At 42.8% G+C, this 22,434-nt stretch overlaps 1 protein-coding gene across 1 annotated transcript in view; it reads left to right on the top strand.

Moving 5' to 3' along the window:
- Window positions 1–22,434, top strand: part of LOC120025537 (astrotactin-2-like) — a 451,161-nt gene that overhangs the window by 174,880 nt on the left and 253,847 nt on the right. Inside the window, exons 5-7 of the mRNA XM_038970100.1 lie at window positions 11,370–11,477; window positions 14,509–14,655; window positions 20,994–21,161. Coding sequence (XP_038826028.1) covers window positions 11,370–11,477; window positions 14,509–14,655; window positions 20,994–21,161 — 423 coding nt within the window. The remainder of the gene's footprint in view (window positions 1–11,369; window positions 11,478–14,508; window positions 14,656–20,993; window positions 21,162–22,434) is intronic.

Below are 22,434 nucleotides of genomic sequence, written 5' to 3'. Positions count from 1 at the left end.
CAGGAAGTTAAAGCTTGGTCACAAATGGGTCTTCCAAATGGACAATGACCCCAAGCATATTTCCAAAGTTGTGGCAAAATGGCTTAAGGACAACAGAGTAAAGGTATTGAAGTGGTCATCACAAAGCCCTGACCTCAATCCTATAGAAAATTTGTGGGCAGAACTGAAAAAGCATGTGCGAGCAAGGAGGCCTACAAACCTGACTCAGTTACACCAGCTTTGTCAAGAGGAATTGGCCAAAATTCACCCAACTTATTGTGGAAAGCATGTGGAAGGCTACCCGAAACGTTTGACCCAAGTTAAACAATTTAAAGGCAATTCGACCAAATACTAATTGAGTGTATGTAAACTTCTCACCCACTGGGAATGTGATGAAAAAAATAAAAGCTGAAAGACATCATTCTCTCTATTATTATTTTGACATTTCACATTCTTAAAATGAAGTGGTGATCCTAACTAACCTAAAACAGGACATTTTTACTAGGATTAAATGTCAGGAATTGTGAAAAACCGAGTTTAAACGTATTTGGCTAAGGTGTGTATTGTAAAGTTACGAATGAGATGCCAAAATTGAGTTTAATCGTGGCCTGGGGTAGTTAGCGGTTAGGGCCGCTGCCTTCAGCGTGCACATATAGGTCTGCTATGTTTGCGTGTGTTCGATTCCGGCACACACCCTTTTTGAAACTCAAAATGTGTACTTAAGTAAAAGTGTTGTTAATTAGATTGTAATTTGTAAAAGTAGCCCTCTTAAGAAACTCCTCGAGTAAAAAATTATCCGGTCACAAAACAGATTTAAACTAGTCAAAAGTTTTAGAACTCCCCCATTTTTCCAGTTTTTATTGAAATGTTAGCACTTCAAGTCCAGTGACTTGCGGTAATCTGCCAGAGGTTAAATAAACATTTTAGGTTACCAACACCTGAAAAAGAATGTACATTTCAGAGGTATAAAAAAAGTAATTGTTTTAGGGAATAAGTAATGGGTTAACAATTTACAGCTGTTCTGCAGCAATGTAAGTAAATTAAGCGTTGAAAGTTGATGCTAACAAGTCCTACAGATGCCCCAACTTTTGTTGATTACTTACAAACCCTCTGTCTGTATAAAAGCAGTATGGGAACAGACTGTGTTACTAGACCCCCTTAAGCATTATTTGGACAGTATTGTACTGCAGGAAGTAGTGTATTGCTTTCATAATGGTGAGAAAAAGGCAATTAACAAAGGAAGACAGACAGACCATTATAACCCTTACAAGTGTAGGTCTTTCCTTTAGAGAAATTGCAAAGAAAGCCAAGGTGTCAGTGAGTAGTTTCCTACACCATCAAAAGACACTTGGCAACTGGAGGAAACTCTGACAGGAAGAGGTCTGGCAGACCCAAAGACACAACATAATCAGAAGACATGTTTCTGAGAGTCAACAGCTTGCGTGATAGGCAGCTCACAGGACAACAGCTTCTAGCACAGCTTAACACTGTTCGAAGTAAGCAAGTCTCAGTTTCAACTGTGAAGAGAAGACTTTGACCTGCAGGTTTGACAGGTCGGGTGGCAGTAAGAAAGCCATTGCTAAGATGGCAAAATAAGAAAAAGAGGCTTGCCTGGGCCATGAAGCACCGCCAGTGGACTACTGAAGACTGGAAGAAGGTCTTATGGACCGTTGAATCAAAAGTGAAGTGTGATGGTCTGGGGCTCTTTTACTGGATCCAGAGTGGGCAACTTGCACAGAGTGAGTGGCACCCTGAACCACAACATCTACCACAGCATTTTGCAGCGGCTTGCACAGAGTGAGTGGCACCCTGAACCACATCAGCTACCACAGCATTTTGCAGCGCCTTGCACAGAGTGAGTGGCACCCTGAACCAAAACAGCTACCACAGCATTTTGCAGCGCCATGCAATACCCTCTGGTGTACGCCTACTTGGTCAGGGGTTCATCCTACAGCAAGATAATGACCCAGAACATACCTTCAGGCTATGGGGTTTATCCTACAACAAGATAATGACCCAGAACATACTTCCACGCTATGTCACAACTACCAAGAAGAAAAGACAGTAGGCTTCAAATCATGCAATGGCCATCACAGTCTCCAGACTTAACTTCTTATGGCTGCAAGCCCGAAGCCGGGCACAATATGACAACAGCCACTTCAAGTGCAGGGCGCGAAATTCAAAATATATTTTTTAGAAATATTTAACTTTCACACATTAACAAGTCCAATACAGCATTTGAAAGATAAACATCTTGTGAATCCAGCCAACATGTCCGATTTTTAAAATGTTTTACAGCGAAAACACCACGTATATTTATGTTAGCTCACCACCAAATACAAATAAGGACAGACATTTTTCACAGCACAGGTAGCATGCACAAAGCCAACCTAACTAACCAAGAACCAACCAAACTAACCAAGAAACAACTTCATCAGATGACAGTCTTATAACATGTTATTCAATAAATCTATGTTTTGTTCGAAAAATGTGCATATTTGAGCTATAAATCAGTTTTACATTGCAGCTACCATCACAGCTACCGTCAGAAATGGCACCGAAGCAGCCAGAGTAATTACAGACACCAACGTCAAATACCTAAATACTCATCATAAAACATTTCTGAAAAATACATGGTGTACAGCAAATGAAAGACAGGCATCTTGTGATTCCAGCCAATATTTCCGATTTCTTAAGTGTTTTTACAGCGAAAACACAATATAGCATTATATTAGCTTACCACAATAGCCAGAAACACAAGCCATTCCCCAGCAGCAAAAGTTAGCGATCGTAACAAACCAGCAAAAGATATATAATTTTTGACTAACCTTGATAAGCTTCATCAGATGACAGTCCTATAACATCAGGTTATACATACACTTATGTTTTGTTCGAAAATGTGCATATTTAGAGCTGAAATCAGTGGTTATACATTGTGCTAACGTAGCATCTTTTTCCCACAACGTCCGGATATTTTTCTGGCACTCACATATTCTGACCAAATAACTATTCATAAACATAACTAAAAAATACATGTTGTATAGGAAATGATAGATACACTAGTTCTTAATGCAATCGCCGTGTTAGAATTCTAAAAATAACTTCATTACGATATGCAGTTTACGTTATGGCGAGAGCGTGCCCAAAACCTGGCCGCAACCTACTAGTACAACATGTTCGACAGATATATGAAATAACATCATAAAATGGGTCCTACTTTTGATGATTTTTCATCAGAATGTTGTACAAGGGGTCCTTTGTCGGGAACAATCGTTGTTTGGATTTAGAATGTCCTCTTCTCCAGTCAATTAGCACGGAAAGCTAGCAAAGTGGCGCTAAGCTCTCCTTCCTGAACATACGCAGACAACGCAACACGCCTAACGTCCCGAAAAAATTTCAATAATCTAATGAAACTATATTGAAAAAACATACTTTACGATGATATTGTCACATGTATCAAATAAAATCAAAGCCGGAGATATTAGTCGTCTATAACGACAGCTGTACAGAAGGCAAAACCAGGTCCCTTCGCGCGCTCTCCAGAAAACAGGAAACTGGTGACACGTCATACAAAGAGCATTTATTCGAGCCCAGATCAAGTTATACACTCAATTTCTTCTCTCACTGCCTGTCGACATCTAGTGGAAGACGTATGAAGTGCATGTATCCTAATAAATATCAAGGACCTTTATAGGCAGCCCCTAGAAGAGAGCATCGATTTCAGATTTTCCACTTCCTGTCAGGAAGTTTGCTGCAAAATGAGTTCTGTTTTACTCACAGATATAATTCAAACGGTTTTAGAAACTAGAGAGTGTTTTCTATCCAATAGTAATAATAATATGCATATTGTACGAGCAAGAATTGAGTACGAGGCCGTTTGAAATGGGCACCTTTTATCCGGCTACTCAATACTGCCCCTGCAGCCCAAACAGGTTAAACCCCATTGAGCTGGTTTAGGATGAACTGGGTAGAAGGGTGAAAGCAAAGCAACCTACACGTACAACACATTTGTGGGAACTTCTGCAACAGTGTTGGGAAGAACTTTCCGAGCAATATTTGTTTTCCGTTGTAGAATGAATGCCACGAGTGTGTTTGGCTGTTATGTCTAGAAAAGGTGGCTACATTGATAGGTAAACCATTTAGCGAAAATGTTGTTAAACAAAACGATTCCATGATTTATTTTGTCTCCAATTGTTTATTTGTTCTATGCTTTAATTTCAGAGTACATTTAGACATTAAACTGTGTGAATTTCAATAAAAACTGAACAAATGGAGGTGTTCTAAAACTTTTTACCGGTAGTGTAGTTTGGTAATCTTTTACACCTTATAGTAAACTGTGACAGCAAACAAAAAGGACAACAACTTAGTGCAATTGATTTTACAATAATTTATTATTATTGGTGCCTACCAGCACCATCTTGCAGATGTCTTCCATCACAGGAAGTCTCCAATGACATCAAAGTCCGTAAGCTGTACAGTTTCAATTACGGTCTTATTCAAAGTTGACTTAGTATCTATCAATGTGCTCAATTTCATCAAAAGGTAAATGGTACTTGAGATATTGGAATAATTTAACAATTTCAATAGCATTAATGAAATGTATTTCACCAAGTGTGATGTTTCATTTTTCACGCAGAATGAAATATCAAGGAGAATCAGGCAAGTTACAACAGTCAAACAACAATCAGTATTGAAATGTCACTATCAACATTGTTACTAGTATGCAAATCAAACACATTTCAGATTGGAATTAAACATCAAGGTATGTATTCAGGTCAGAATCATGGAAGTAATAAATCATCAAACAGTGCATATATCAATTACCATAGTCATCTCAATCATCTTTTCCCTGCCAAGGTAGGATTTACCCTCCATCCTCATTCTCTTCCGAACCTCTCCTTTCAACTTTGAAGGGTATTTTATTTTCTTGGCTGGACCATTTTCTTCACACTCGGTTGTGCCACTACAAGCTGTAAATAAAAAAACACAAACCAACACATTATTTATAGTATATAACACAAAATTCTTACTGAGATGATACACTGACTGTATGACAGATGTGCTTATAGGCCTCGTCATAAAAACAGAATGACATTTAGACACACACAGAGTGAGAGAGCGCAATGGAGTGGGAGGATGCTGTGCTGGACTGACTAGTTGATCCAGCTAATGTTAGCTACCTAGCCATTTATTTTGCACTCTCAAAACACAATTTCAACAGCAGAATTATATCTAATATTACAAAGGCAGAATTGAACCCACAAAAAAATCAAATCCTCAGGATGGAGACATGTGCTTCACTTCAAGAATCGTGGTGGGTATACAGGGTTTGACGGACAACTTTAAGAGCCAATGAACTTAAGAGTTTTGATGAAAAGCTATTTTGAATACATTTCATTGGTCAAGGGGTCTTGAAATGTTCATACAGACATAAAGGGGAATCAAGTATTGATTCATGTAAGAAAACTTAAATCACCAAATTTGAAGTTAATAGGTTTTCGTCTGACAGCAACAATATAATAATATAAATCTATGTAAGTGAAGTGATTTTGTTAAAATGTACAGGAGTAAAAAGTAAGTTACTTCCTTCAGAAATGACTTGAGTATATAGAATAACTATCTTCGAAATAATGACTCAGGATGTCGGTTGTGAGATGAAAGCTTCATTTTATTAATACTTGTTCACGTTACATTATACCATTTTTGATTCTACAAAACAATAAAAGAAAGTTGCTAGCCAGGATAATCACTTGTCACTTGTACATAACTGGCACGTTCTGGTTTTTTTTAAACTTCCTGTTGCATGGCATTCTGTTACTTGCAGTCAATAGCGTAATCCAATAATAACTGATACAACAGAAATATGTACATAGTTCTCTCAATCTCCATCACATTAATTCAAATACAATTACTCTTACATATGTAAATAACTGTAAAATAAAATATCTTAAGATACAGCTCAATAAATTCACTGTAAACATTAACTCTGCAACCCATTAAAGATACAAAATCCTCCCCCCGATGAACAAAATTGTTCATCTATATTTCTAAGCAGTATATCAACTGAATGTCCATCTTTTGATCTGTTTTTGTTCCATTTTCAGTGTGGTCATCAGGTTTTTTGCTAGTCTTGCTCCAATCACAGCTCCCATGAGCTCCAGGCGTGGCAGCATCATTTTCTTGAGTGGAGCTACCCTGGACTTGGATGTGACTAGACTTGTCGTTATTTCCCTGTATCCTTGTCTTGTCATTCACCTTGCAGGTAAGCTACTGTAGTTTCAGTGTGTGGCTGGTCTGTGGCTGCATGTCTGTTCTGTACCACCTTGGTATGGTGAGCTGGTGTAGCTGAGGTAGTTCTGAACACCACTGTTGCCATTCTCGTATCCGATCAGGTGGTAACTCTTCGCCCCAGCTGAGTCCCCTCTCCCACATTTCCTGGAACATGCACTTGATCCTGATGTTGAAGGGGGTCAGGAAGCCAAGAGAGTCGAAGATACGTGCAGACGACTGCAGAACACTTCTCTTTGTGCTTTCCTTTTGCTTTAGAATGCTCAGTAGCGGCCTGAGGTCAAACACAAGGTAATCTTTTCCCGGTCTCCACACTCAACCTAAAACTTTGGGCACTACTCCTTGTGTTTCTAGCGCCAACGGGTGGTCAGTTGTCGTATTCTCCTCCCATTTTGTTTTCAGTTCAGGAGAGTTGGTCATCCACTTGCAGAGGTCCATGCCTGCAGCAGTCAGCATTCACTTTGCAGTTGTTGTCACAAGGTAAGCCTCTTCAACATCGCATGAACTTGCAATCAAGTCATTTACATTGAGTGACTCTCTCAGTATCTCTACAACTTCTGGTTGTTCTGTTTCATATTGTTTCAGGTGCTTCCTGATTGTAGCTGCGAGCAAGAATGGACTTGGGGAAGCTCCAAATACCACTCTGTTCATCCTCAGCACGTGCATATCCTCTTCATTTTCTACCCTTGGTGGGCCTGTGAGCCCCAGGAATCTCACGGCATCTATGTCTCTCTCTTCTAAGGATATCTGCAGGAAAGCCTTCTTGATGTCTGCCATGAATGCGATCTCATGTAGTCTAAACTTTATCAGAACAATGCTCCACGTTCAGGTTCGGTCCTGTGAGTAGACAGTCATTGAGGAATTGACAGGTATCTTCATGGGACGAGGCATCAAACAACACTCTGTTTTGTCGTCACCTTGTCCTCTCGGAGTACTGCATGGTGAGGTAAGTAGTATTTCACATTGTCTGCGCTTGATGCGTTGTCTTTCGGCACGTCCTCTGCCATATCCTGTTGTAAGTAGTCCTTTATTACTTCGTTGTATCTGTTGTACAACGTCCCATCCTTCTTCAGTCTTCAGACCGTCAAACTGTTTCTTGGCGATTCTATAGTTATCTTGGAGTTGTGGTATTTCTCATTTCAATGGCAACTCCACGTGGTATCGTCCATCTTTGAAGGTGGTTGTTCTCTCGAACCTCTGTAGAGCCTCGTTTTCCTCTGCATTCTGTGTTTTCTCGCTTGTGATACCCAGAGACTCAAGCTTCCAGAATGCATGCAGTTGTTTGGAGACTAGACACTTTACATGGACACTGGTCCCTGCAACGACCATCCAAAGGTGCTCTCTAAAGCAAACATCATCTCTGTCAGTTGCTCCACTCAGCCTGATACTATCTGCCAGTAGTACTCTGTTCCTATCAGGACAGAGAGTTCAGGATCATTGTCATCTTCTGGAAAGTCTGCGAGCTGCAGTCCCTTTCTATTGAGCTCATGTTGAATCTGCTCACCAGGAGCCTTCATCACAGCTTTGCACACTTGTGGGGTTTCAATTGCCTCTATTTCAATTCTCTGCTGTTTGTCCCAGAAATTCTCCAATATTAATTGTATTATGTTGCTTTGGGACGTTGCTGGAGCAGAGGAGCCAAACATGTGAAGAGTGAATGCCTCTTGTCTGGTCGCTTCAGACGCTTCACAAGATTTTTTATGTACAAAGCTTCTCTGACTACCTCCATCTAGTAAGCAATGAGCTATGTTCCTGCTCAATGGGCCTTCTACCCATGCCTTTGCCGTGTGTAGCAACACAGTATTCTGTCCATCTGGTTTCATCTTCACTGAATGGGGAATAACTGAGGAAATAACAGCATCTGCAGAAACAGTAGGGGGTTGCACCTCACTCCTCTTACCGGTACACACAGCAATTTGATGTCTGCTTCCACATGTTGCACATGCCATGTCTTTGACTTGACATAATTTTGCTATGTGTTTCTGTCCTAAACATACAAAACATCTTCCCATTTTCTTTCGTTTCTCTTTGCGTGCAGCAATATTGTGGTCTGAGCCTGTTTTCTAATTTGTGGTCTGCACTGTCACAGAATAGACAGTTTTGTTCCTTCTGGCTGGCTGTGTGCAATGCCGCAGCAGATGGCATGTTGGGTCTTTTTGTTTTCATTTCATTGGAGGAGCATGACTTGTTCCATGGTTTGCTCTCTTTCTGTTGGTTGCATGATCTTGTCATTTGTAGTGCTCTCTCCCTGCTCTGAACCTCCCTCTGTACGAAACTGACTATTTCAGACACTTTCCATTCATCATCTACTCCCCTCTGACGACTAATAGTCAAGAGCTAAGTCTTCTGGAATCATATGCAGTAAGATTGGGCATAGTAGGCTTCCGTAGGATTCTGGCAATACACCCAGTGATTCCAAACTCCAATTCTGAATTTCACATTCATCATATAGCTGCCTCAATGTATTTAGATCAGAGGATTTCTTCACAGGAGTGAGATTCAGCAGCTTTGACATGTGAGCACTAATCACAAGATCCTTCCTTTCAAATCTTGTGAAGAGCGATTGCATCATCATAGTTACTGTCTGTTAACGTCATTTGAGGTCAGTGGCAGTAACCTCTGGATCACACTAGCACTGAGGGAACCAAAAATGTATTTGGCATATTGATTGACTTGAACATATAGTAAAACAATTAATCTAAAAAACAGATTTTCCTTCATTAAAAATACATGTACCCCCTACAAATATGAAAATGTATTATAATCCACATAAGAATTCACACGAGACACACTGTGGCTTAAATAGGATACTTGAACTGACGCCCAGTGGACCTGCAGTTTAAGTTATTGTATAGCCTACAAACAGTTCCAGCTGGTCCTGGCGGTAATTTTAAATATTCAATATTTATTAAAATCCTCCTGCTGCAGGATTATTTTCCTCCTGCGACAAAATGGGTATTATTAAGATCTGACATCTGTACATGTAAGTCCAGTTGGTTTGTATTCAGGAGATGAAGGATTGAACGAATTGAACAAAGGTTTGTACTCAGGAGACGAAGGTCTGTACTTCATAAGCCCTCGCGTCATCACACTTATGTCATCCCACGGCCATTGAATCCGCTTCTATCATCATTCTTTTTTTTTGTTTGTGTTGCTACGCTTCACCGGTTGGTCCATGCTCCACTGTGCATTCTAAAGCGCACGCAAATGTGTGCCAGTATTTCTGGGCACGGGAGGGCATTCTCCTGTCTTCTGTTTTGTTTGGAATTAGGCCTATGTGATGCTAATTAATGAATATGTTGTTGATACCATTTATATGTTCAAAGAGTGTTTACCCAGTCTGCTTTAGTCATGGTTATGATTTCCGAAAGTGTTTTGCTTATATTTTAAATGCGAGTAATTCGATCCTTGCTAGATTGTGGGCCATTTTGGAATGCTCTAAGGTGTTTACGTGGCCATGGGGGAGGTCAATATATAACGGTGTGACAGGTGTTTGATTTTGCCATTCACAGAATTGCACATGTAGAGGGTGGTCAGAGCCTAGTAGACCCCACCTGTGCCTAGTGAGTTATATAATGCCTGCTTAGTCCGAGTCCTTTCGTTTTGTTTCATTGCCTTTTTGAAACATTATCTTATTTTTGTATTACTATCATTTAACTTTTCCTCCTGCTAATGTTGAACAGTGGGCACCTACTGCATATTGTTGTAGAGATTTGGGGACTCGAACTCGGGCCCAGCGACTGTCAAACCAATTCCAAAAACACATTCTGTGAGTCCATCCCAGACACTGTAATCGCAGTTATGTTAAGGTTGCTACATTACCGCCTTACTTTGGGAGAGCATGCCCCCACACTTCTCTATACCAAGCTGACGTGTACACGCCTCTCCGATGGTCTCACAGGCGACATCTCACTTTTGACACTAATGTAGCAAATTCGGTGGGGGTAGTCCCGACCGGGATACGAACCCGGGTCCGGCGACTGTCAAGCCAACACCTTAATTCGATACGCAAAGATGTTAGAACCCCTTTATGGCATTGCTAGGTGTGGAGTACATTTCACAACAATATATTGTTACTCTTTACTATGGTGAAGTTTGGTCTCATCATCCTAAGGCTTCACACTTCATTCTGTTTCTGCAGATCATCACATATTTGATGTGCATTGCGATGGCTTTATTCAGTGGTTAAAGGGGAGCATGCCTTTCAAGTGATCCGCTCCATAAAACTCTTTGAAGGGTGCGCCTAGCGAGCCCATGTAAACAGCTCGTCTAATAGAAAGCGTTCAATAATTCCGGCCTGAAAATGTCACAAAGTGAGACATATAAAAGGCCTTTCCATCAACTTCCATCAAATGCTGATTTTGTTTTCCCTAAATATAATTCATTCCAAGAACCTGCGTGCGAAAGCTGCTTGCACTCCTGTCTCCTTGGCACGCTTTTGCGTGAGGTGCAAAATTAGTACCTTTGATCCGGTGTTTCAAGTAGACTAACTAATCCACTACACAATGCGAAACGGCTCTCCTCAAAGACAGGTTGGCCAAGGCATATTGCAGTCATTGCGTTTTTAGTTTCTCCTTTCTTCATTACGGGGAGATTGTGTTTGTAGTTCTTGAGAGATGAGATTTTAACAGCATGCTTTTAGGATGAGTTGAAGAACCCTGATAGAGAGCTGCAACTATGAATAGACTGCAGTGTAGCCTAAACACTTAGCAGATTTGACTTTCAAGGGCCTAGGAAATGTTTTGAGTGGGAAATTCAGGGTCGTTGGAAACTAAAGCAATATGTTTGCTGTATGGTAGTCGACCATTTATTTGGGGATCTTGATGGGTCAGTGAGTATTGTATAAGCCTTTAGTTGGTGGGTGAGGGAATAAGGAAGAAGGAACACTGAGAAATGAATGGCTGAATGTGGTCTGTTATGGTTGAATGTGATGTGCTATTGATTGAAACTAGCTGTCTCCAAAAACACATTGTGTGAGTCCATCCCAGACGGACACAGTAATGGCAGTTTCGCACCATACTGGTAACAATATACACTTATGACCCAATTGTTCTCCATGCCGTTCATCTCCTATTTCTTGCCTTCTGTCTCTCCTCTTCCAGTGGCTGGTAGTGTGTTTGGGCGCCAAGGAGACTCGGGGTCAGAGGGTGATGATGAGACCCAGCTGAAGTTCTACACAGAGCAGCACAGGGGACGCCGGCGCAGCAGAGGTGAGACTAGAGAAGTTGTGTGTGTGTTTGTGTGTGCGCATGCGTGTGTAGAACATGGGGATGTGCCAAACTTACTCCTCAGCCTTAAGTGTCCCGCTTGCGTCACCTCACAAGCTTTTGAGGTGACGCGATCGGCTGAGACGCTTGAGGAGGGTGGTCACGTGTGTTTGTGAGGCAGGGGTCTCGAGTTTGCGCCAAGTAACGATCGAATTGGGAGGAAGTGGTACTCGCTAAGCTAGCTGTGTGTGTGTGTGTGTGTGTGTGTGTGTGTGTGTGTGTGTGTGTGTGTGTGTGTGTGTGTGTGTGTGTGCGTGCGTGCGTGCGTGCGTGCGTGCGTGCGTGCGTGCGTGCGTGCGTGCGTGCGTGCGTGCGTGCGTCATTGTCCATATACAGTATGTGTGTGGAAAGAGGAAACTACGGCTAGAATTTACTCTAAGTGGATTTCAAGGGCAATTTCCCATTTTCGTCAATGTGATTTCTTAAGTGTGTTTACACAGAAGTTTGCTCTCAATAGAAATGTGCCTGCTGACCTTCTCAGTACTGACTGCAAACTTTGTTGGGAAGCTTGATGATTTGAAAAATCTAGTATCAACTCCCTCTGCCCAGCCCTGGGACATGCTGCTATGAAAATTAGTTTCCCAAATTCAACCAGATTTCAACCCCCATTTGTTCATTCTCTATCACTGACAGAACCAAAGCTTCAATAGGCTAGTGTGTGAATTGAATTTTCACTGAAGCAGCCAAAGCCGTTGAACGAGTAAAATCCTACCACCATAGAATATTTCACCGTTGGGTCTACTGTAAAAACACAACAACTTAGTTATGGAAAAAATAACAGTGTAACTGAAAATCCAACTCTGAAAATATGGCTTATGGCTACATTTACTGTTTTGACAGTGGTGGTGTTAAAAAAATGCAATTGTAACTGTATGGGGAGCATGGGAGGGACTGAGCCGACTGAAGTAAGAATATATATCTTTGGGTTTGTGAGTGGAGCTGGGAGCAGGGAAGACATTGGCATCCCCAGAGTGGTGTTAGAAGGCTTTATAGCACCATCATGACACTCAGCAGATACATGAGCTGAGGAAAATGGAGTCTGAATGATAAGCAAGCTGAATCAAATGCCGTAATGGATGCCATGATTTAGTCTGCATAACCAAACTGCCATTTGATAGTATAGTGTGTGTGTGTGTGTGTGTGTGTGTGTGTGTGTGTGTGTGTGTGTGTGTGGTCTTGGATGTCCTTGTGAATGTGCCTTTCTTGTATGTTTGTGAGCGCGTCCCTGTGCATTAATACATTCATGTTTGCATAATATGCATGTTTATTTGTGTTTATGATTGTGTATGTTATATGGGTGTATTATGCCAGTAAGCTTATCTTAGCTGTTGGCTGTACTGCAGACTTCTCTATAAAAAGGACACTGTTAACATGCATTAGCTGGAGACCGTGGGCGCACAAGTGTGAAGGGTGCTAGTATGAGCCTGTGAAATTCAGATTGTGTGTACCAAATGTACTTGTGCTTTGAGTATTATGTCGTTTTGTTTGCAGTTGGCATGTGCTAGTGTGTTTGTGTGGTTGCCCTTCTGCCGTTTTTGTGTGTGTGAATGAATGTGTATATAAGTGTGTGAGTGTCCGTATATATGTGCCAATCTATCATCCCCTGCGTTGATGTGTGGTCGTGTGTGTGCATCTGTTAGTGTTATCTGTAGGCTTTTACAGTAATTGAGGGCCCCCTCACAGACCTAATCATTCCCGAGTGTTCACACAGATGGGATTAGTTGCTGGGGAGCTGTTGTCATAGACACCCACTGCTTCAGTCCAGCCAAAATGGCAGGGTCATTAGATAAATCCAGGTGATTGGAGTGTCTCTTAATCTCTCTCTCTCTCTCTCTCTCTCTCTCTCTCTCTCTCTCTCTCTCTCTCTATCTCTCTCTATCTCTCTCTCTCTCTCTCTCTCTCATCCTCTCTCATCCTCTTTTATGTTTGTCCCCACCCACACACACACAGTGGGCATTACTGTTCGTCCACCCGGGTGATTGGAGTGTCTTGTCTGTTTATCAGTCGCAGTCCTAAGCTCCATCCATTCCATTTAGCAACCATTCCCACATTTGCTGGAAATAGCAGCTATTGGAATGCAACACCGGCACAGTATGAGCCATATGTGTAAGGTTGGTTTCAGAACATGTGTGATTCCAGGGGTTAAAGTGAGGTAAAGCTCAAGGTGAGATGCTTTGACTGGAAGGAAAAGTCAAGTTGTATCATTACACGTCATCCAGAAGCAAATAGCAGGCTGTCCATTGACCCTCAATAACAGCTCAGCCCTCACCTTGGTGACTGGTAATCTGGCTCTTGATATGACACCTGTGTGCTGCTGTATGATGAATTCCACTCTATGGGAGATAATGAGCTCATTTCAGCTCCCTTTCTCCCCAATGTGGAGAGAAGCCCACTGACACCTTAAGGGCATCCAAAACAACCCATCTATAATGCTGTCAGAGATGATGGTGTCATTTATCAGCAACACTAGATGTTGTACTGGTGGAAAGAGGCTGGGCCTTCTTAACATCTTTTATCATGACGATTAATTGCCTCTGCTGGACTACAGCCTTTGTGCTATTCATAAATCAGTTTAGAAAGAACCCTGGATGGTTCCGAGCTCACCACCAAAACTCCAATCAAAACACAACAACTCCCCCTACATCTACAGGAGCCAGAGACTAACTGCAGTGTATGTGGTGTTTTTAGCTAGTTTGTTTTTCGTGAAAAGTGAAAGTTTGGTGGTACAGTGTGTTTGAAATTAAACTGTTTGATAGTTTTTGGACCACCAAAAGTGGTTTTGACATGGTGCTGATTAATACATTTCAGATTAAATAGACATGTTCAGAAAATATTTCATATTCCTGTATATTCTTGTTTTTGAATCCATTTCTTTGTTGTGTCCTAACAGCTTCAGTCATAATTTGCATGTGTTTTCTCTGCACCTTCCTTGAGTTTTGATGTGAGACCTAACTCCTGTCTCCCCCTCCCTCAGGTTGTCCACACAGCCCGATGAACAAGGCCACTCTGACGTTGATCACCATCAGTACGTGTGTCCTGGCTGTGGTTTACGGCACGCAGCTCTCCTGCTCTCTCACCGTCAAGGTTACGCTCCACGTGCCCGAACACTTTGTTGCCGACGGTTAGTATCCCCCATAAACTTCCTCATCTAACCACTCTAACTACTCTCTCTCTCTCTCTCTCCCACAGTATACTGTAGTATTTGCAGTTAACTATAGTATAAATACTGTAATAAAATAACTAGTGTATAAACTATAGTAAATACTTTAGTGTTTTTGCATAATGTTGTATACTGTAGTATTTACCGTAGTGTTTCTGCTGACATTACTGTAATATTTACAATGTTATTGGTTTTATTATGTTTGACATATAAGTGGAGTCTTTCTCCTTGAGGAAACCTACTGGAGAAATACTAAAAGAGAAAACGATCTATAACGTGTTCAGCGCTCCTGCTCTTCTCTATAACCTGCAGGGAACACATTCTATGGTCTATACTTGGCATGTAGGTTTCTCACTAATGGGTGGCACACATCGGGATATAGGGGAGGGGAATGGGCAGGGTATATGCAAATTAAATGCTGTAGTATTTACTATCGTTAAAAAGTGTAATGTTTTTGCGGACTAGTGGTTTTGCCTGACATGACTGTAGTATTTACTACAGTGTTTTTTTAAAGGTAGATAATACTGTAGTATTTACTATAGTATTCTACAGTATACTACAACATTCTATAGTAAGTACTACACATAATTGAGAGATACTACATTAATCCTTGTTAATTAGGCTGGAACAAACAAAACATTCATAATTGCTATGCATTTCTATGGACCACTGTTAGATAAACATGCACACACTGTCAAAACTGCATCAGGGGACAAGCCACATGCATCCTGACAGAATAGGCAAATTTAATAGATAATTACTCCAGTTTCCAGAGTATTTACACTTCCATCCTGACTGAGAGGTCTTCGGACATGGGAGGTCCATGGGTATAGGTCTGGAGTTGGCAAGATACCAGGACTCCCCATTCCTCGCTGTAAGCTAAAGGGCCAGGGGAGAGAGGGGGAGGGATGGATGGAAGGAGGAGAGTGATTATGAAGAGCCCAAGCAATTTAATTAGCCACTCGCTTATCTTCTAAGCTGTGCGTCCAACACATCAGCAGAACAGAACAGGTAGTCTGGTCACCGATGCCTCAGTCATCCAGCCTAAGGTTGATATTATTTTGGTGAAGTGCTGTCCTGGCCTTAACCAGGAGAGCACCATTTTTTTTTTAGCTCTTGGTGGACGCTGGGAGCATTTGTAGTTAAGATAGCACACGCACGGCCGCCATTTAAATGGCAGCAAATGGGGGGCAGAAATATCCCTCATCAGCCGCCCGTGGCAGACTGGTGCTAACTCAGTCAGATTGGGGGATATTATCAGGGAGCTGAGTGGGCTCAGGAGTGTAAATACCCAACAAATGCAGAGCAGAGACCCCACCAATAGATATAAGCGGGGGGGGTTTCAATCTTTTTTAGATTTTTTGGGTTGATATTTATTTTATTTTTATTTTATTTTATTTCACCTTTATTTAACCAGGTACGCTAGTTGAGAACAAGTTCTCATTTGCAACTGCGACCTGGCCAAGATAAAGCATAGCAGTGTGAACAGACAACAACACAGAGTTACACATGGAGTAAACAATAAACAAGTCAATAACATGGTAGAAAAAAAGAGAATCTATATACAATGTGTGCAAAAGGCATGAGGAGGTAGGCAATAAATCGAATAATTACAATTTAGCAGATTAACACTGGAGTGATAAATCATCAGATGATCATGTGCAAGTAGAGATACTGGTGTGCAAAAGAGCAGAAAAGTAAATAAATAAAAGCAGTATGGGTCGTGAGGTAGGTAAATGGGTGGGCTATATACCGATGGACTATGTACAGCTGCAGCGATCGGTTAGCTGCTCGGATAGCAGATGTTTAAAGTTGTTGAGGGAGATAAAAGTCTCCAACTTCAGAGATTTTTGCAATTCGTTCCAGTCGCAGGCAGCAGAGAACTGGAAGGAAAGGCGTCCAAATGAGGTTTTGGCTTTAGGGATGATCAGTGAGATACACCTGCTGGAGCGCGTGCTACGGGTGGGTGTAGCCATCGTGAACAGTGAACTGAGATAAGGCGGCACTTTACCTAGCATAGCCTTGTAGATGACCTGGAGCCAGTGGGTCTGACGACGAACATGTAGCGAGGGCCAGCCGACTAGGGCATACAGGTCGCAGTGGTGGGTCGTATAAGGTGCTTTAGTAACAAAACGGATGACACTGTGATAAACTGCATCCAGTTTGCTGAGTAGAGTATTGGAAGCTATTTTGTAGATGACATCGCCGAAGTCGAGGATCGGTAGGATAGTCAGTTTTACTAGGGTAAGTTTGGCGGCGTGAGTGAAGGAGGCTTTGTTGCGAAATAGAAAGCCGACTCTAGATTTGATTTTGGATTGGAGATGTTTGATATGAGTCTGGAAGGAGAGTTTGCAGTCTAGCCAGACACCTAGGTACTTATAGATGTCCACATATTCTAGGTCGGAACCGTCCAGGGTGGTGATGCTAGTCGGGCGTGCGGGTGCAGGCAGCGAACGGTTGAAAAGCATGCATTTGGTTTTACTAGCGTTTAAGAGCAGTTGGAGGCCACGGAAGGAGTGTTGTATGGCATTGAAGCTCGTTTGGAGGTTAGATAGCACAGTGTCCAAGGAAGGGCCAGAAGTATACAGAATGGTGTCGTCTGCGTAGAGGTGGATCAGGGAATCGCCCGCAGCAAGAGCAACATCATTGATATATACAGAGAAAAGAGTCGGCCCGAGAATTGAACCCTGTGGTACCCCCATAGAGACTGCCAGAGGACCGGACAACATGCCCTCCGATTTGACACACTGAACTCTGTCTGCAAAGTAGTTGGTGAACCAGGCAAGGCAGTCATTAGAAAAACCGAGGCTACTGACTCTGCCGATAAGAATATGGTGATTGACAGAGTCGAAAGCCTTGGCCAGGTCGATGAAGACGGCTGCACAGTACTGTCTTTTATCGATGGCGGTTATGATATCGTTTAGTACCTTGAGCGTGGCTGAGGTGCACCCGTGACCGGCTCGGAAACCGGATTGCACAGCGGAGAAGGTACGGTGGGATTCGAGATGGTCAGTGATCTGTTTGTTGACTTGGCTTTCGAAGACCTTAGATAGGCAGGGCAGGATGGATATAGGTCTGTAACAGTTTGGGTCCAGGGTGTCTCCCCCTTTGAAGAGGGGGATGACCGCGGCAGCTTTCCAATCCTTGGGGATCTCAGATGATACGAAGGAGAGGTTGAACAGGCTGGTAATAGGGGGTGCGACAATGGCGGCGGACAGTTTCAGAAATAGGGGGTCCAGATTGTCAAGCCCAGCTGATTTGTATGGGTCCAGGTTTTCCAGCTCTTTCAGAACATCTGCTATCTGGATTTGGGTAAAGGAGAAGCTGGGGAGGCTTGGGTGAGTAGCAGCGGGGGGGGCGGGGCTGTTGGCCAAGGTTGGAGTCGCCAGGAGGAAGGCATGGCCAGCCGTTGAGAAATGCTTGTTGAAGTTTTCGATTATCACGGATTTATCGGTGGTGACCGTGTTACCTAGCCTCAGTGCAGTGGGCAGCTGGGAGGAGGTGCTCTTGTTCTCCATGGACTTTACAGTATCCCAGAACTTTTTGGAGTTAGAGCTACAGGATGCAGATTTCTGCTTGAAAAAGCTGGCCTTTGCTTTCCTGACTGACTGCGTGTATTGGTTCCTGACTTCCCTGAACAGTTGCATATCGCGGGGGCTCTTCGATGCTATTGCAGTTCGCCACAGGATGTTTTTGTGCTGGTCGAGGGCAGTCAGGTCTGGAGTGAACCAAGGGCTATATCTGTTCTTAGTTCTGCATTTTTTGAACGGAGCATGCTTGTCTAATATGGTGAGGAAGTAACTTTTAAAGAATGACCAGGCATCCTCAACTGACGGGATGAGGTCAATATCCTTCCAGGGTACCCGGGCCAGGTCGATTAGAAAGGCCTGCTCGCAGAAGTGTTTTAGGGAGCGTTTGACAGTGATGAGGGGTGGTTGTTTGACCGCGGACCCGTAGCGGATACAGGCAATGAGGCAGTGATCGCTGAGATCTTGATTGAAGACAGCAGAGGTGTATTTGGAGGGCAAGTTGGTCAGGATAATGTCTATTAGGGTGCCCATGTTTACGGATTTAGGGTTGTACCTGGTGGGTTCCTTGATGATTTGTGTGAGATTGAGGGCATCTAGCTTAGATTGTAGGACTGCCGGGGTGTTAAGCATATCCCAGTTTAGGTCACCTAACAGAACAAACTCTGAAGCTAGATGGGGAGTGATCAATTCACAGATGGTGTCCAGGGCACAGCTGGGAGCTGAGGGGGGTCGGTAGCAGGCGGCAACAGTGAGAGACTTATTTCTGGAGAGATTCATTTTTAAAATTAGAAGTTCGAACTGTTTGGGCATAGACCTGGAAAGTATGACAGAACTTTGCAGGCTATCTCTGCAGTAGATTGCAACTCCTCCCCCTTTGGCAGTTCTATCTTGACGGAAAGTGTTATAGTTGGGTATGGAAATCTCAGAATTTTTGGTGGCCTTCCTAAGCCAGGATTCAGACACGGCAAGGACATCAGGGTTGGCAGAGTGTGCTAAAGCAGTGAGTAAGACAAACTTAGGGAGGAGGCTTCTGATGTTGACATGCATGAGGCCAAGGCTTTTTCGATCACAGAAGTCAACAAATGAGGGTGCCTGGGGACATGCAGGTTTACCTCCACATCACCCGAGGAACAGAGGAGTAGTAGGATGAGGGTGCGGCTAAAGGCTATCAAAACTGGTCGCCTAGAGCGTTGGGGACAAGGAATAAAAGGAGCAGATTTATGGGCGTGGTAGAATAGATTCTGGGCATAATGTGCAGACAGGGATATGGTGGGGCACGGGTACAGCGGAGGCAAGCCCAGGCACTGGGTGATGATAAGAGAGGTTGTATCTCTGGACATGCTGGTCTCAATGGGTGAGGTCACCGCATGTGTGGGAGGTGGGACAAAGGAGGTATCAGAGGTACGGAGAGTGGAACTACGGGGTCCATTGCAAACCAAAACAATGATAACTAGCCTGAACAACAGTATACAAGGCATATTGATATTTGAGAGAGACATACAGTAAGGCATAAAGTGATTGCAGGTCTTGATTGGGAGAGCTAGCTAAAACAACAGGTGAGATAACAGCAGCTAGTCAGCTAACACAGCAACAGCAGGTAAAAATGGCGACGACTAGGCAGAGAGGGTCGGATTAACTACACACAGAGCCTGAGTTAAAACACAGAGCCGACAGATAAAACACAAATAAACAGAATGGAGTACCGTGAATTAATGGACAGTCCGGCAGGCATCAGCTATGTAGCCAAGTGATCATAGTGTCCAGGGGGCAGCCGTAGATGGAGCAGGGAAGCCGCCACTACGCTAGCACGCGGCGTTTAAAGTTAGTAGCCCGGGGGGTGGTCTGCTCAGACGGCTCTCACTTTCTCCTGTCTCGAGAACGCAAACAGACACATGAACACACTACATACATGCATAGTGCTAGTTATTTGAATCTATATCCTTGAAGACGGTAGAAATGTAATCTCTTCACTGCTCCCCCTGGAGAAAGTAATCAATAGCATCAATTAAGAATAATCCGTTTAGTGATTGAAGTTTAACGATTGTGGTAGGAATGGCACGGCTGAATAGTAAATCAGGGATTGAATCACTCAGCACCCTATTACACTGTTCCCTGGGCTGATTGGTGAACCCATAGAATTAGGAATTAGAATACTAGAATGGACATGAATATTTTAGGTTGGCAATAATTATAATACACAATTTCTGATATAACACATGCCTTTGTTTTATTTTCCTGCATAAGTTAAAACAGCATTATGCCTCTTCTGCCATTCATTCCAATTAGACTGGTTTGGATTTTTCCCCTGACCAATATGGCTGCCATTTTCACCCCATTCTGGGACTTTGACATAACCCCTATAGTAATTTAATAGGATCTCTATGGGTGAACCACTGACTGGCCTATCACTTCACATCACCTGAGTTCAAAGTGGAAGTGGCATCAATAGCTGCTAATTGTGCTGTAGATAATATTTTTATTGAACTGTATCCTCATAATATTGATACTTTATAAGGTGTTCATTATTTTCACATTTTAACTAATGGGTCATTGAACATGTTTGAATATCCAGTTCTATGTCCTATCGAGCTAGTAAGAAGAGAATAGCCAGATTGTTAGCAGCAGAAAGATCTTCACTCCAATAAACATGGATATGTTACACTGAGCGTTGAATGATGGATGATCCTGTAATACTTCAAACTACATCAGTATGATCTGCTGAGAGAAATGTGATGAGTAAAAGTGTGTTCTGTTCTCTTTTTGTTCCAGGAAGTAGTTTTGTGGTGAGCATGGGCAGTTTCCTGGACGTGTCTAACTGGCTGAACCCTGCCAAGCTGATCCTATATTACCAGACCAACTCCTCCACCCAGTGGGTCAGAGATTACTGTGGCCAGAGGACCACTGAGCCCTGTGAACAGCTGTGTGACCAAGAGACGGGTGACACAAACACACACACACACACACACACACACATGTGCATACAGCCAGAGGCACAAACACACACTGGTTCTTTTATCCTCATGGGGACCTAAAATGTATTTCCATTCAAAATCCTATTTTCCCTAAACCTATCCTTAATCCTAACCCCTAATCCTAAACCTACCGCCTAACCCTAAACCTAACGCTTAACCCTAAGCCTAACCCCTAACCCTAACCATAATTGTAACCCTAAACCTAACCCCTAAGCATAAAATAGCCTTTGTCCTCATGGGGACATGGGACATTTTCCTTGTTTTACTATCCTTGTGGGGAAATTTGGGGATTTCACGAGAATAGAAGAACAACCACACACACACACACACACACACACACACACACAGGGAGACACATACATGTATATGTCCCTTCTGCAATCTCCAGAGAGTTCCTTGGGACCAGAAAGAATTGTCTCAAGGTTTGGTGATATATATAACACATCTGGCTGAGGTTTAGCCGCTGATGGGATCTCTACAGCAAATACATTTATTTGCTCTTGACCTTCAGTGCTAATCTCAGGCTCTGGGTCTCATTCAACCCCCGCCAGCTCCGGTTAGGAGTCAAACAGATAAGAGTGGCCAATGTCACAGAGTACTGTGTGGAGAATATTACCCTCCTCTCCTCACCACATCCTCTCAATGTGCTTTTACACAGCACTGGGCCCAGAGTGCTGACATTTAGACTTGCTGTCTGATAGCTTTGATACTTCCCTATCGCAGACCCCTTTCTTTTCACACCAATACTGAAGTCTATAAGGAGCCCCCTGAGACCCTTAAAGGTATTGTCTGATGTGAGTTATTATGCGTGATGATGAATTAGCGCTGCGGCTAAGCTAAGTAAACAGTAAAGGTTAGCGTCATAAAAGTGAAGGAGAGGCAGTGAAATGGGGTGTCTTCCTCCACAGGTTTCTGCTGCATTTGTGTAAACCCTGGAACTCTGCTGAAACCTATAGAATAGGGCTCTCTGATGCTGTATCAGGGATATCAGGGGAATATTTGGGGGGTCTAGGAGGGAAAGTGGTCTCCTGAAAGATGGCAGGGTCTCAAGAATGATTCTGATAGTTTGAGGCTAGATGGGAATGGTGATGTCATTTTTATGGTTGGCTGAAGTTCCTGTTTGATTATAGGCCCAATAGTGTTTCCTGGCATCAGGAGAAACGGGGCCTTACTATATAGTTGACTATTACTTGACTATAAATATAACTCGGTTATTAACTATATATCTGGCTCCATAT

The sequence above is a fragment of the Salvelinus namaycush genome, chromosome 31 (assembly GCF_016432855.1).
Source record: "Salvelinus namaycush isolate Seneca chromosome 31, SaNama_1.0, whole genome shotgun sequence".
Taxonomy (NCBI): Eukaryota; Metazoa; Chordata; class Actinopteri; order Salmoniformes; family Salmonidae; genus Salvelinus; species Salvelinus namaycush.
This window is presented reverse-complemented; position numbering and strand designations above follow the sequence as displayed.